At 48.5% G+C, this 16,439-nt stretch overlaps 1 protein-coding gene across 1 annotated transcript in view; it reads right to left on the reverse strand.

Moving 5' to 3' along the window:
• Positions 1 to 5,303: 5,303 nt before the first annotated feature.
• Positions 5,304 to 16,439, reverse strand: part of SIX4 (SIX homeobox 4) — a 37,330-nt gene continuing 26,194 nt past the window's right edge. Inside the window, exon 3 of the mRNA XM_015422014.1 lies at positions 5,304 to 6,631. Within this exon, the coding sequence (XP_015277500.1) occupies positions 5,835 to 6,631 (797 nt within the window). The 3' untranslated portion in view covers positions 5,304 to 5,834. The remainder of the gene's footprint in view (positions 6,632 to 16,439) is intronic.

Here is a 16,439-nt window from a genome sequence, read left to right on the forward strand (position 1 = left end):
AAAATGTCCCCCCACTGGTTTTTGAATGTTGTGGTTTCTAATGTCAGACTTATGCCCATTTATTCTCTATCATAGGGACTGGCCTGTTTGTCCAATGTAGAGGATGGAAGGGCATTTCTGAAACCAAGATATGACCAGATGGACTCACATTCGAGCTGTATCTGAAGAAGTGAACAGTGACTCACGAAAGCCCCTGCCCTGCCACAAATATTGTTACGTCTTTAAGTTGCTACTGGACTCTTGCTCTTTTCTACTGCTGCAGACTAACACGCAGGGCCGGCTCACTCACTAGGCGAACTAGGCAATCGCCTAGAGCGGGCCGGCCCTTAGGGGCGCCAAGCTGCACCCGGCCCCGTACTCTGGGAGCTTCTTGATTATTTGTGTTTTTCATTCTTCCTAAAATGCATTTATTTTTGAAAATTTGTGGGCGCATGGGGGGGCCCCCAGAAGGGATCCTCGCCTAGGGTGCAAAATAAGCTGGGGCCGGCCCTGCTAACACGGCCACCCATCTTGATCTATTCTGGCAATTAGTGGTGCAGGAGGCAACAGCGTTGCCTGCTGGGATTTGCACTTCTGCCAGTCGGTTCCAGGTCTTCCCCGGAGGTAACCCTGCAGAGGTATGTTCCAAACCCAGCCAACAGCTATGTGGGAGAGAGGCAACAGGCGTTGCTTTGCTTGGGACAACAGAAACACCTCGAACCAGCCCTGCATGCGTGTCTCATGTTCATGCGCTTATTAACGGGAAACACTACACTGATCCATGATGCAGCCGTGAGAATTTTGGTGAAACCGATTCACAAGAGGACGACGCATGTGTTCGGGATGCCACACGCTGGAAGGATCCCAAAAGGCATCCCGTCGGAAGATCTCTTCACGAGTCATTCGGAACTGTTTGCCCTTCCCCCCAACAGAGACATCTTTGCATGAGAAAAGACTGTTCTCAAAAGAGCACTTTGGAACTTGGGATTCTCATCGATCTGGAAGACACAAGCCCGAATAGGTGGCGCTTTAGCGGCCACGCAAAAACAACTTCTTGTGGTATAAAGCCACGGTGTCCATCCTCCATTATTGGACATTTTCTTCAGGGGGACTGAGAGGTGTAGATCAGTGGCAATTCCAGATCTCCAGGCCCCACCTGGAGGATGGCAACGTTATGCCTGACGGATTGCATTGAGAGCGTCTCTCTTCTCTAAGTGCACGGCGTGCCTCTGAACATCGCGTCCAAGCTTATTTTTACCAGCCAACAAGACATCTGCAGCTCACGCATTTTATCTCGAACTTCCAAGGTCTGCACAGATTAAAAGAAGGGGACCTCTGAGCAGGCCGGACCAGACCCCGACTTCTAACTACCCTCTTTCCCAAATACTTCCCGTTTCTTCCAAAGGTGCTTGAGATAACTGCCCTCTCTCCTCAATCTCTTCCTCCCTCACCTGTGCACGCAGCAAGACAGAATGGCAGTGTAAAGCCCAATGAGTTAAGGTTGCCAACTCTGGGTTGAGAAATCCCTGGAGATTTGGAGGAGGCACAGCCTCAGGTGGACATGGTTTGGGGAAGGAAGGCATTCCAGCAGGGGATAACGCCATAGAGTCTACCCTCCAAAATAGCCATTTTTCTCCAGGGGAACTAATAAAGTTGCCATCTCCAGGGGGCACCTGGACATCTGCTATCACTATCGATCTCCAGGCAACCAAGTTCACTTCTCCTGGAGAAAATGGCTGCTTCAGAGGGTGGGCTGTATCCACTGTACCCTGCTGAGGCCCCTCCCCTCCCCAAACTCCGCCTTCCCCAGGCTTCACCCTTCCAAAACGCCATGTATTTCCTAACTCAGAGCTGGTATAATACCAAAGAGTCCACCTTCCAAGGCAGCCATTCCCTCCAGGGGAACAGATCTCTGTTTGGTGGGAACCAGTTTTAATTCCAGGAGATCTCCAGGCCCCACCTGGAGACTGGCTACCCTACAATCCTAGGAACTTATCACTGTTGTCTAGAGACCCCATTGTACGTATAGATCTCCAGGCCTCACCTGGAGGTTGACAACCCTACAACAGGTACTGGTAAGCTTGACAAGTCCCCCGCCCCAGAGGCCCGTTCCCAGCCGCCAGCGGATCGGGCCCCGGGGGGGAACCCCACCCCGTCGTGCACGTCACCCAGAAGTGACGTGACGACACTGGGCACGCTGGGGGCGGGGACACGGTCATCCGAGGGAAAACTCTATGGTTTTCCCTCGGATGGTCGTGGCCCCGCCCCCAGCATGTCCGGCGTCGTCACGTCACTTCCGGGTGATGTGTGTGCGGCGCGCGCGCACACACACACTCCAGCCGCCAGCCGGGAGTCCCCCGCTGCGGCTGCTACGACCACTTGGCTACCCTAGGTACTGGGGGTGTTTGGCATATGCCTTTCGTCAAAGACTTTCGGGTGCGTTTCGATCTATCGTCACAGTCCAGCCAAGGGTGATTGGTTCTACAATCCATTCACAGCGGCTCTTCCGCAAGAGATCCGCAGAACAGGGACTCCTCTCACCGCTGTCTTCTAAAGGTGCCCACACCTGAAGCCTTTCTGCCACCAGTTATCGAGCGGAATTTCCCCTCTTGCCAAAGAGCCGAATTCCAATTTGCCTGAGGCCTGCTTCGCAACACCCAGGGAAATAACAACACATCAATCTATTAGCTTCCCGACTTTAAACCCAGGCCAGGACATCCAGAGAGGCAACAAGCAGCCCCTTTGCAAGAGAGCCAAAACGGCTAGACTGTGACTGACCAAACAATCCAGTCACACCCCAGATAGAGAGACACAAAGATAGTGATGTATCCCAAGTAAAGCCTAATCGGACGGGGAAAGGCTAGAGCAATGACTCGTGCAGAGACACAGCAGACATCCTCCCTGTGGTAATGCACTTTGGGGGCAATGGAATCCTTTAATTTATCCTGTTTGCAATTCTCTTATGGTATTGTTAGTGTGCTCTATTTAAATATGTTGGTCTAATTATCGGTTTAATGAGATCCCCTTTTGGCAACGTATTAGAATCACAGAATCGTAGAGTTGGAAGGGACCTGCAGGGTCATCTAGTCCAACCCCCTGCACAATGCAGGAAATTCACAAATAGATTGCAGATCAAGTCTTTTCATAACACCTACATGGGGGGAAAGAGCACATTTCATTCTTATTCATCTATTAAAGATTTTCAGGCGTTTAATTTCAACACTGTCTCACTAATGTGAGAATCCCAACCAGTGTCCCCTTTAAGCTGAGTTAGTGTGAGCTAGCTCAGTTTTTTAGCCTCCGGCTCACACGTTTTTGTCTTAGCTCAGGAAAGATGGCTCCAGAGCAAACTAATTTATGCAATAGCCAAATCGCTTGCTCACAACTTTAATGCCAGTAGCTCACAAAGTAGAATTTTTGCTCACAAGACTCCACAGCTTAGAGGGAACATTGACATCTTACTGGGAGCCACACTGTTTTCAGTAGGACTACTCAAATATAAGGTAAGAAGGAACTGGTCCTTAAGTTTTGATAAACTCAAAACCGAGTGTTTTATTTATTTAGTTAGCTGTGCTTGTTGCAATGAGGCTATAAGGCCACTAGGAAGAAAGGCACCTGGAATATTTTGTTTTGTTTTGTTTAAAACAAACCAACATCTGGAATTTTAAAACGAAGCACAAACCCATAAGGGAAAAGGAAAAGACATTCTACAGGGTCTACAAATTGCATTCATTGATATGTCAGCGTCAAACCTTTTGATTAAATTGATTAAAAATAAATCAGTCAAGGAACCTCTAAATTCCCTCCCCCCCTCAGTTTTTTTTAACCTGTCAGAAACAATGTTCAAAAATATTAAAAATAAATTAAGGCGTCTGAAAAACTGAACTGTTCAACATAACTAAAAACAATCAGGGGCGTCAGTAAATATAAATAGAAGGCATCACAATAAAAACTGGAAATCCCCTTTAAAGCAGTTGAATAGAACTGCCGACATATGCAGCAGAGCAAAGGATTCTGGGGTATATAATTTCCAATGCCAAGTAGGGTTTTTTCCTCTGCCGGCACTGATTCGGAAAAACAAGACAGAACAACAAAAAAATTCCCTTAAAAAGAGAAATGCATCTTTTCAAAGTTTGAGAAAGCAAGACTTTTGGGTATAAAAAGGACTTTCTTGGGAAAAACCACAACAAAAACAAACCAACCAATCAACAAAAAGGATTCCTTGCAATTGCGCTTGCTTTCCATACCCCAACCAAGAAAGTATAACAGTAGCTCGTGAGTACGGTTGCCACCTCTAGGTTGGAGACTACCTGGAGATTTGGGGGGGGGCAGAGACTGAGGAGGGCAGGGCTTGGGGAGGGACTTCACCAGGGTATAATTCCATAGAGTCCACCTTCCAGAATGGCCACTGTCTCCAGGGCAACTGATCTCTGTCGCCTGGAGATCAGCTGGAATTCCAGGAGATCTGCAGCCACCGCCTGGAGGCTGGCAACCCGACTCGTGAGGTATCTAAAAACTATTCACACACACGGGGCTGCGTCCCACCACTCCGCCAAGGGCAAAATGGTGGGGACACGACCACGGCTTTTTTTGTAGAAAAAGCCCAGCAGGAACTCATTAGCATAATAGGCCACACCCAACAGCAGACACCCTTGACAGCACAGTCCATTAGCATATTAGGCCGCACCCCCACGTTACCAGAAGTGTGGTCATCTAGCCACACCCCACCTTTTGCTTCATATTCTGTTTACCTTGTTGTCAAAACCCAGGGCTTTTTTGGTGGCAGGAACTCCTTTGCATGTTAGGCCACACACCCCTAATGAAGCCAATCCGAATGAGTTTCTGCTGTTGGGTGTGGCCTATTATGCTAATGAGTTTCCTGCTGGGCGTGGCCAACTCGGGAGCCAGCCGGAACTCCGTTCCTGTGCGTCCCTGCCCAAAACTAGCCCTGGACACGACCCATTTTCAACGCCTGCAGTCTAGAAGTCTAGAAATAAACCTTCATCCAAACCAAGAACTTGTCTCAGGCTTTTTCAACAAAGACATTTTTTAAAAACTATTATGCGCAGTATGGTGGTACTAGGCTCAAACTGGAGAGAGGCCTGGGTTCAGACCCCTGCTCTTCCACGTAGCTCCTTCTCGGCCTAGCGTACCTGACAGGAGTGTTTCATGGGGTTGCCACCTCTGGGTTGGGAAATCCCTGGAGATTTGAGGGGGTGGAGCCTGGGGAGGGCGGGGTTTGGGGAGGACAGGGGCCTTAGTGGGGTATAATGCCATAGAGTCCACTTTCCAGAGCAGCCATTTTCTCCAGGGGAACTGATCTCTGTAACCTGGAGATGAGCCACTAACTGGAGACTGGCAACCCTAAGTGTTTGTGAGGGGGAAATAAGGGAGGGAAGAACCGTGTTCAATGCCCTGAACTCTCTGGAGGAGGGCAGGTTAAAAATGTAGATAGATACATATAATATACATATATATTTGGAGGGTATCACCTCTGAAAAATACACTAACGTACAGCGCATCTGATGAAACTACCTGGATTATATCTGTAAACCAAACCATCCCATGCCGGATTGAGGGATCGCCTCCCTCCTAAACGAGTTAAAGAGTACTATTATTCGAAGGCTATATTGCATGCACAACAATGACCGGCAACCTCATTTGGCTAATGGAGATCTCCACTTATTTTAAAACGTGGATACTTAAAAGTGTGCTTTTCCCCCCCCCAGAGTTGTCCCATATACATATTTGGACTAGATGAGGAATCACACCCTGTGCTTCTAGGCCCTCGCGAGGAGGGAGTCTACCGAAATGAAAACAAGGAAGGGAAAAAAACAACCCCAAACCACACACATTTACAAGTCTTGCATATCGTCGTCCAGCTGTACCGTCTGGAGTTTGGCGAGCTCCTTCTTGTCCGTCTCCAGCTCTTCGCAGATCGCGTCCACCATATTGCTCATGATGTATTTGGATTTCGAATCCAGCATCATTAAGTTGCTGGCCGATTTGCTGTCTGCGTCGGGCAAGAAGTTGTCCTTTAGGTGGGGCACCGACTGGAGGAGGAGCCGCTGCTCTCTGGTGAAGCTGGGGTGAACGTGCACCGACGGGTGTTCGGGGTGGTTGCTAGCGGCGGGGCCGACCCCTTCCAGGGCCGGCTGCGTCGTGGAAATGGACATCAGGTCGTGACTGGAGACGAGGGGGCAGTTCTGAAGCGTCGCGTAGTGGGCGCTGCTGACGGAAACGACGGTTGCCCCGCTCGTCGCCGGGGACGGCAGGGGCGGGCTCTCGGACAGCCCGGGGCCGAGCTCGTCGGCGTTTAAGAGAGCGGGCGGCGCTAGGGAGAAATTGGGCGACAGGGTTATGTTGACTAACGAGGAGGCTCCTGGCGGGAGGCCCCCGCCGGGCAGGCTGTCCGAAGGCAAGCTTTCGTGCAGTTGGCCGTTCTGACCGAGTGGCATGACTTGCGAAAACACAAGGCTGGTTTGCAGACCTTCCTGCTTGACGGGTCCGACGGCCTGGTTTGAGTTGGGGACGGTGTACACCACGGCGCCGGGGGCGAGGGAGCTGAAAAACACCTTCCCTTGTTGTGCGGTTGTGGAGTCGCTGGTGAACGTGGCCCCGTCTGAGGAACTCTGGTTGATTGATATGTTGCCTGCAGTGAAAGACAGAAGGGAACGGGAGGGAGAGTTTTAAGTTGTGCAGAGGCGCAAATGACGTCAGGAGAAGACTCACTGGAAAAGACCATAAAGCTGGGGAAAGTCGAAGGCAGCAGGAAAAGAGGAAGAGTCAACGTGAAACGGACTGACTCAGTCAAGGAGGCCGGGGCCCTCAGGTTGCAAGACTCGAGCAAGGCTGTGAACGATACGATGTTTTGGAGGGCTGCCATACGTCAGAAGCATGCTGATGGCACATGATACACACATTAAAGGTAAAGGCTTCCCTTGCCCGAAAGCCAGTCGAATCCGACTCTGGGGTTGCGGTGCTCATCTCCGTTTCAAAGCTGAAGAGCCAGCGCTGCCCGAAGACGTTTCCGTGGTCGCGTGGCCGGCATGACTAGACGCCAAGGCGCACGGAACGCTGTTACCTTCCCACCGAAGTGGTCCCTATTTATCTACTTGCAATTTCTTGCTTTCGAACTGCTAGGTTGGCAGGAGCTGGGACTAGAGACGGGGGCACACTCCGTCATGCAGTGCACTCGGGTCTCGAACTGCTGAACTACAGACCTTCCACAGCCTGCAGTTCAGCGTCTTAACCACTTGAGCCACCACAGCTCCTAGATACACACATTGGTCTCTCTTAAAAATCAATTTGGAAACTCCAGTTGGTGCACAGTGCTGCGGTTCGGCTGTTATCAGAAGCTTGATGGATTATGCGTATTACTCCCCATACTGCAGGCACTTCACTGGTTGCCCGTCAGTTACTGGGCTCAATTTAAGGTATTAGCTATCACGTACAAAGCCCTTCATGGCAATGGGCAAAATCAACAACTGCCTGTACACATGCCTTCTCCTTGGGGCCTCCACTCGTGTCTGTCTGCAAACTATGAAAACATAAGAACATCAGAGAAGCCATGTTGGATCAGGCCACTGACCCATCCAGCCCAACACTCTGGGTGCGTTCAGATGCGGCGTTTCAGCCGGCATAAACTGTTACCGGTTGGAACCGGTGCAGTTTATGCCGGCTGAAATGCGATCACACTTACCTCCCTCACAGCGGAGCCCATCGCTGTATGCCCGTTCACATGCTGCGGGCGTCGGTGTTTTTTTTAAAAAAACAACAACTCAAATTGAGCATGCGCATAGGCGATCTTTGCGCATGCTCAATGAATGGCGATCTTTGCGCATGCTCAAAACACCCCATATTACATTTAAAGTTTAAAGGTTAAGGACTTACCTTTAAAGTTTAAAGCCCAAACTGTCCTCCCTGAAGTCCCGGACTCCTCCAGAAAGTTAAACTAAGGGCCTTTTCTTTTTTTAAAAAAAACAAATGCCGGGGCGAAGCTTCGCCCAAGCGCATATCGGCAACCTAAAAAAAAATGGCGGGCAAAAATCGGGTACAGCGATTACAACCGTTGTACTCAGGATACCACCACTTGGGGACCTAGTGGCAGAGTACAACGGTTTAAAGGGCTTTGCAACGGTTAGGGACGGAAGGCAGATAAACTATGTGTGAACGCCGGTAAGTACACCGATTGCAACCGGCACCTATACTGTTGCAAACGCCGCGTCTGAACGCACCCTCTGTGTCACACAGTGGCCAAAACCCAGGTGCCATCAGGAGGTCCACCAGCGGGGCCAGAACTCTAGAAGCCATCCCAATATTGCCCCCCAAGCACCAAGAATACAGAGCATCACCGCCCCAGAGACATAAGAACATAAGAGAAGCCATGTTGGATCAGGCCACTGACTCATCCAGTACAACACTCTGTGTCACACAGTGGCCAAAACCCAGGTGCCATCAGGAGGTCCACCAGCGGGGCCAGAACTCTAGAAGCCATCCCAATATTGCCCCCCAAGCACCAAGAATACAGAGCATCACCGCCCCAGAGACATAAGAACATAAGAGAAGCCATGTTGGATCAGGCCACTGACTCATCCAGTACAACACTCTGTGTAACACAGTGGCCAAAACCCAGAGGCCATCAAGAGGTCCACCAGCGGGGCCAGAACACCAGAAGACCTCCCACTGTTGCCTCCCAAGCACCAAGAATACAGAGCATCACTGCCCCAGACAGAGTGTTCCATCTGTACCTTGTGGCTAATAGCCACTGATGGACCTCTGCTCCATATAGTTATGCAGACCCCTCTTGAAGCTGTCTATGCTTTTAGCTGCCACCATGTCTTGCAGCAGTGAATGCCAAACAATGCAAAAATGAATTACTTAAGAGGGCCTTTTCCATGCAAGCAATAGAGCTGCACTGTACTAAATGATTCACAAAGTTACTTGGAAAAATTATTAAGGACCGTGGCCTATAATACTGTATATAGGTTGCCCAAACTATGGAATTTTGTATTAGTTAATATGTCATATTAAGACTTAGGCTTTGCCTCAGTTTTTTTTTAGACTTCTGGCTGGTTCTACAACCCTAATCCTATTGTATTGTTTATTGAACGTCCCATCTGTCAATTGCATTGACTCACTCTGTTTAATTTGTCTTGAGTCCAAGTGAGAAAGGTGGATTATAACCATCTTCATCTAACTGTGTGGCAATCTGGTTCCCCATTGTGGAATATCTGACAAAACAAGGTGATATTCCTGATAATAATTGATATTCTATGTTTGTGGTAATTTTGAAAGATCTTTCAGTACTTTCAATATCTCGATTAAAATGGAGACAAGGAAAATGGGGCAAATATGGTTTACTCACTGCTTACTGTTTACGTCTAGATCTGAAGAAGAAGAAGAAGAAGAGGAGATTGGATTTATACCCCGCCCTTCACCCTTCGGAGTCTCAGACCGGCTTACAAACTCCTTTCCCTTCCCCTCCCCACAACAGACACCCTGTGAGGTAGGTGGGGTTGAGAGAGCTCTTTCAAGAACTGCCCTTTCAAGGACAGCTCTGACAGAACTATGGCTTGCTCAAGGTCATCCAGCAGCTGCACGTGGAGGAGAGGGGAATCAAACCCGGTTCTCCCAGATTAGAGTCCACGCACTTAACCACTACACCAAATGCATTTATGCATTGTGGTTAATTTATTGATTATCGATACATCTTTGTTATTCTACTATATAGCCCTGTCTCACCTTGTTATAGTTTTGAGAAAGTGCAATAAACTAAAAAATAACAAAGATAAATGAATTTAAAAAGTAAATGCTTAAAATCCAAAGTCTATCACTCATAGATACACTGCCGCAATCGGATTTTCTCATTTAGGAAGTGGGAGAAATATCTTTCCAACTATGAAATCTCAAGTAAGGCATGACAATTATCTCATGTACTAGTGGGAAAGGGGAGATGAAGGCTCTTGGCAGTGATTGGCTGAGCTGCTCCAGTGTCACAGAGGGCGGGGCCAGGCAGAGGCATCATCACTGGCTGCCACTTACTGTGAACACAAGGCGACCTGGCTGCCACTGATCGTGTAGGACATTTTAGAGAAAGGCAGGGCATGAAAGAGTAGAAACGTCATCTACACAAGGAAAGAAAAAACAGACTTAAAAGGGCAATAGACTTGAGAGGAGGAGGAGGAGGAGAGGAAGAGGAGGAAGAAGAGGGTTGGAAAGGACCTCCAGGGTCATCTAGCCCAACCCCCTGCACAATGCAGGAAATTCACAAATACCTCCCCCCTCCACACCCCCAGTGACCCCTGCTCCACACATAAGAACATAAGAGAGGCCAATGTTGGATCAGGCCAACGGCCCATTCAGTCCAACACTCTGTGTCACACAGTGGCCAGAAATACCAGGGGCCATCAGGAGGTCCAGCAGTGGGGCCAGAAGATGACAAAAAACCTCCAGGATCTGGAGGAGGTGGAGGAGGAGACGGCTGGATTTATACCCCGCCCTTCACTTGGAGTCTCAGAGCAGCTTACAATCTCCTCTCCCTTCCCCTCCCCACAACAGACACCCTGAGAGGAAGGTGGGGCTGAGAGAGCTCTCTCGGGGACTGCTCTTGAGAGAACTGTGGCTTGCCCAAGGTCACCCAGCAGCTGCAAGTGGAGGAGTGGGGAATCAAGTGGGGGGGAGGCAGCCAAGGAAGTGCCTGGGAACAGCAAGTGCTGGTTCAAGAAGGTCACTAAAAACGAGACTTTGTCCATAGCTGGATTCATCGCAGAAGCACCTGAAGCTGCCTTATACTGAAACAGATCGTCAGTCCATCAAGGTCAGTATGGTCTACTCAGACTGGCAGCGGCTCTCCGGGGTTTCAGGCTGAGGTTTTTCACATCACTTCCTACCTGACCCTTTTTAAACTGAAGATGCTGGGGATTGAACCAGGGGCCCTTCTGCATGCCAGGCAGATGCTCTGCCACCGAGCCACGGCCCCTCCCTGACATCACCCCAAAGCTGTGATCAGAATGTCGTCAGCAGGGCTTTTTTTGTAGAAAAAGCCCAGCAGGAACTCATTAGCGTAACAGGCCACACCCAACAGCTGAAACCTATTAGCATATTAGGCCACACCGTGCCATCACAGCATATTAGCATATTAGGCCGCCGTCCTGTGTTGCCAAAAGTGTGGTCATCCAGCCACACCCACCTTTTGCTTCTTATTCTGTTTACCTTGTTTGTTGTCAAAACCCAGGGCCTTTTTTTGTACCAGGGACTCCTTTCCATGTTAGGCCCCACACGCCTACTGTAGCCAATGCTGATGAGTTTCTGCTGTTGGGTGTGGCCTATTATGCTAATGAGTTCCTGCTGGGTGTGGCCAACTCAGGAGCCAGCCGGAACTCCGTTCCTGTGCGTTCTTGCCCAAAAATAGTCCTGGTCATCAGTGAAATTTAAAACACGAAGGATCCCAAACCTCCTGATCTAAAGCTTTGGTTTCGTAAGTTATGGGATCAATATCTCATGGAATCCGTTACTAACAAAATAAATTCAGTCCATATGAAGCCTACCAAGTCCTCTTTTGATAGGAAATGGTACCCAATTCTTGATTTTCTCTCTCAAAATGAAGTCATCTCCCCTGAGTGGGCCCAACTGCAACAGTGGGTATGAAAAGTAGTTATTTTTTCTATGATCTGCTATCTTTGCTTTGTCTATTCATTGAATTCTCTTAGTCAGTTTTCACCCTACTAACATCTCTTCCTCTACTTCAAGCACCAGAACTGTTAACTGATAAACTGTAGTCTTTTAAAGACTTTCGTCAAATGTTTAGATTTGTTACAACCTTACTACTGCCACATTCTATATTGTTATGGTAATGTTTGTTTCTCAAGCTGCATTACACTAAAAACCAACAACTAAAAACCAATTTTTTGACACACTATTAATACTGCGTTGTATAACAAATAATTATATTTCTGCTTTCTACACAGGCCATTTCAAAATGTATTGTCTGTTATCTGTTGTATCCGTTGGTCTGAATTTCTTGTGTTGTACAACTGTTACCATGCTCAATAAAATTACAAATTAAAAAAAAGTGAAATTTAAAACATCAAACCCTTTCGCTTGCTTTTTAAATGTTACGCAAGAGGCTCCATACCGAATGACCAAAACAAATTCATTTTGAGTGAGTCATAAGTAGATGAGCCTCTGTTGGGACAAAATTTGCATTCCGCTGCCTTCCCGAAGAACAAAAAATGAGTAGCAGAGAGGTGAAGCTATCACCCAGATGGTAAAGTTGACAAGTACGTATAAGGTTCTCTCTCAAGGTGACAGAAAAACACACACACACACACACACCTGCCTGCTTGCAGCGAAATTAGTTCATGCGCTTAAATTGGACTCACGGAGATCCCTTTTGAACTTTGCAGGACAATTTTTCACTCCACTCGGATAGGCACCTTGGCGACTGTTTGCATTTAAAACTGCTTACGCAGCTTTCTTTTTAATATTAGAAAACCCTACCCTGCAAAATTTACACACTCACAGCACACTGATATATCTTGCTTTGCTACTTTGCTTAAAAACAACTCCTCCGTCTATTGTTTGAAAGATAGATCCAGGTGGGCGGCTGTGTTGGTATGAAGTAGTAGTACAAACTTTTGAGTCCGGTGGCACTTTTAAGACCAACAAAGGTTTATTCAAGGTATGAGCTTCTGAAGTGTGTGTGCAGACGATGGCTCATACCAGGGGACATTTTGTAGAAAAAGAGGTGCAGGAGCTCATTAGCATAACTCATTAGCATAACTCATTTGCATATGCCACACCCCCTGACGTCACTGGAAGTGTGTCAGAAGGCAACACCCACCGCTCAGGCTCCACTGGACTGCTTTCCTCAAACTATGCAAAACTGAATTATTCAAGAGGGTTGGTGTAGTGGTCAAGTGCGCACACTCTAATCTGGGAGAACTGGGTTTGATTCCCCATTCCTCCATTTAAAGCTGCTGGATGACCTTGGGCAAGCCACAAGTTCTCTCAAGAGCAGTCCCCGAGAGAGCTCTCTCAGCCCCACCTTCCTCGCAGGGTGTCTGTTGTGGGGAGAGGAAGAGCAGCCCTCGAAAGAGCTCTCTCAGCCCCACCTACCTCACAGGGTGTCTGTTGTGGGGAGGGGAGGGGAGGGGAAACGAGAGTGTAAGCTGCTCTAAGACTCTGAGTGAAGGGCAGGGTATAAATCCAATCTCTCTGTCTAGGCAGGCAACAGAGCAGCACTGTACAAAACGATTCACAAAGTTAATTGGACAAATTATTAGGGACTGTGGCCTATGCTACTGCGTACAGTTTGTTGTAAGGTGGATCTCCCTTATGTAATCTTGCATCATCAATGTGTCATGTTAACAGTTACGCTTTCTTTCAGTTCTGATTTTTTAGATCTCTGGTTGGTTCTACGACCCAAATCCTATTTCATTGTTTACTGAATGCCCCACCTTGCCCTCAAATCATGGAGTTTTGCCCCAAAACCCAGAGCATCCCCTCCCCCCGGACATCACCGATGTGCCTACATCACTTCCAGGTCACGTAGGCACATCGCTCCATGTCGCTGTTGTGGCGAGGGGCTTTCTCCTGCCGGCCAGCTGGACAGTGGTGTGCCGGAGCCCGCAAAAATGGGGGATCCCCCGCCCCCAGCTGGGGACTGGCAACCCTAATTAAACTAAGGAAGGCCATACTTCTGTTCCGGGGCCCAAAACCCATCCCTATACATCACAGACCCTGCGCAGCTCCCTTGTGTTGTACAACCCTCCTCCTACACAGCTACCTCAACAGATTTACCTGAAAGAATCTGAACCTTGTTAGATCTAAAGGTGTCCTTTTACAAGCAAAACCCACGTCCCCTCAGAGGAAGCCTGAACGATTGCCTCCAGGTTAGAAGGAGAAGAAGAAGAGACTGGATTTATACCCCGCCCTTCACTGGAGTCTCAGAGCGGCTTACCAACTCCTTCCCCTCCCCACAACAGACACCCTGGGAGGTAGGTGGGGCTGAGAGAGCTCGGACAGAAACGGCTCTCTTTCAAGAACGGCTCTGACAGAACTACGGCTTGCCCAAGGTCATCCAGCCAGGGGCGAGCGGAGGAGTGGGGAATCAAACCCGGTTCTCCCAGATCAGAGTCCGCACACTTAACCACGACACCAAACTGGCACCAAACCACAGTGGTGGTGAACCTATGGCACGGGTGCCAGAGGTGGCACTCAGAGCCCTCTCTGTGGGCACGCGTGCCATCGCCCCAGCCAGGCCCAGACCATCATTACAGTGTCGAATTTTCTGCCAAATAATTTTAAGTAAACGAAAGCATTTGGGATTGCTTCCCTTACTTTGTTTGGATCATCTTAAGTTAATGTATGAGTTGTTTTTTCCTAAAGTAAAACCTCAGTATTCAGGTTAAATTGCCGTGTTGGCACTTTGCGATAAATAAAGTGGGTTTTGGGTCGCAGTTTGGGCACTCGGTCTCTAAAAGGTTCGCCATCACTGCACGACACCAAACTGGTTACCATTTGAACTGCAGCCCACACTCTTCCCAAGAACCCCGCGATTCTCAGGAGCTAGTAGGAGCACACCGCTGAAGATGGGAGTGCTCATGGTTCTTTGGATCCAACCCTACTATGAACACGCACAAGAGGATACATGAAGCTGCCTTAGACTGCATCAGACCATCAATTGATCAAAGTCAGTATCATCTACTCAGACCGGCAGTCGCTCTCCAGGGTCTCAGGCTGAGGTCTTTCATGTGATCTCCCACCTGGACCACTCAACTGGAGATGCCGGGGATCGAACCTGGGACCTTCTGCGTACAAAGCAGAAGCTCTCCCCCTGAGCTCTCGCCCCACTCCATAAACATGGGGACTTTGGGTTCAGTTGCTGCGCTCTCCAGTTAAACCATTTCAGGCAGCAGATGCTAATGAAGACCTTTCTCTACCCATGACCTTGGAAGTGTCACTGCCTGTTAGAGAAGACAACACTGAACTAGATGATCCATAGCAAGAACCGGTGCCGTCAAGTCGCAGCCGGCTTATGGCATACCTGTAGGGCTTTCAAGGCAAACGACAAATAGAGGTAGCAAGCCTGGACTTCGTTGGTGGTCTCCCATCCAAGTACTAACCAGGGTCGACCCTGCTTAGCTTCCAAGATCTGACAAGATCGAGCTAACCTGGGCCATCCAGGTTAGGGCAGTATGAGCCGGTGTAAGGTGTTAACCTTAGTTACAGAGCAAATGACTTGTTCTTCAAACATGGGATTTCGAAGTCAGGGAAATGTGCATTTTGCAGCTGTACCAGAAAGCGACAAGAGTTTGCTACTGAATGCAAAATACGATACACTCTGGAACATCTTAACTTTCATATTTTTTTTTTAAAAGAAGAAGAAAATACACTTGAAAATGTGTGTTAATACTCCCAAGATTTTCCGAGGTCTGAGGAGCTTTGTCCTTCCTCGCAATGAACGGAAACAGCATTATGCAAAACAAGCACATATATGCACATATTCATCATTTTGCATAAATCTGCTTAGGTGTTACCTCTGCTCCTAAGACAGATGCCGCTATTTATACATATGATGCACAAGCACGGCTCAGAAAAACAGGGCCAATGTCAGCCATGAAGCTTTCTGGATGACCTGGGGCCCATCAGTCTCATATAACTAGCCCTGCCTCACAAGGTTGTTGTGAAGATAAAGGAACGGGGAGAGAGAGAAAGAAGAGAAGAAGAGATTGGATTTATACCCCGCCCTTCACTACCCAAAGGTGTCTCAGAGCGGCTTACAAACTCCTTTCCCTTCCCCTCCCCACAACAGACACCCCCTGTGAGGTAGGTGAGGCTGAGAGAGCTCTGACAGAAACTGCTCTTGTTCAAGAACAGCTCTTGTCAGAGCTACGGAGAAAGCTCTACCATGTCTGTTCATGGCTCCAGCCTTGGGATTTAAGCAGTGTTCCCTCTAAGCTGAGTTAGTGTGAGATGGCTCACACATTTTTGCCTTAGATCAGGACGGATGGCTCCAGAGCAAAACAAATTTATGCAGTAGACAAACCCCTTGCTCACAACTTTAATGCCAGTAGCTTTCTGGATGACCTGGGGCCCATCAGTCTCATATAACTAGCCCTGCCTCACAAGGTTGTTGTGAAGATAAAAGAATGGGGAGAGAGAGAGAGAAGAAGAAGAAGAGAAGAAGAGATTGGATTTATACCCTGCCCTTCACTACCCAAAGGTGTCTCAGAGCGGCTTACAAACTCCTTTCCCTTCCCCTCCCCACAACAGACACCCTGTGAGGTAGGTGAGGCTGAGAGAGCTCTGACAGAAACTGCTCTTTTTCAAGAACAGCCCTTGTCAGAGCTACGGAGAAATCTCTACCATGTCTGTTCATGGCTCCAGCCTTGGGATTTAAGCAGTGTTCCCTCTAAGCTGAGTTGGTGTGAGATGGCTCACACATTTTTGCCTTA

The sequence above is a fragment of the Gekko japonicus genome, unplaced genomic scaffold, assembly GCF_001447785.1.
Source record: "Gekko japonicus isolate JY-2015 unplaced genomic scaffold, Gekko_japonicus_V1.1 scaffold166, whole genome shotgun sequence".
Taxonomy (NCBI): Eukaryota; Metazoa; Chordata; class Lepidosauria; order Squamata; family Gekkonidae; genus Gekko; species Gekko japonicus.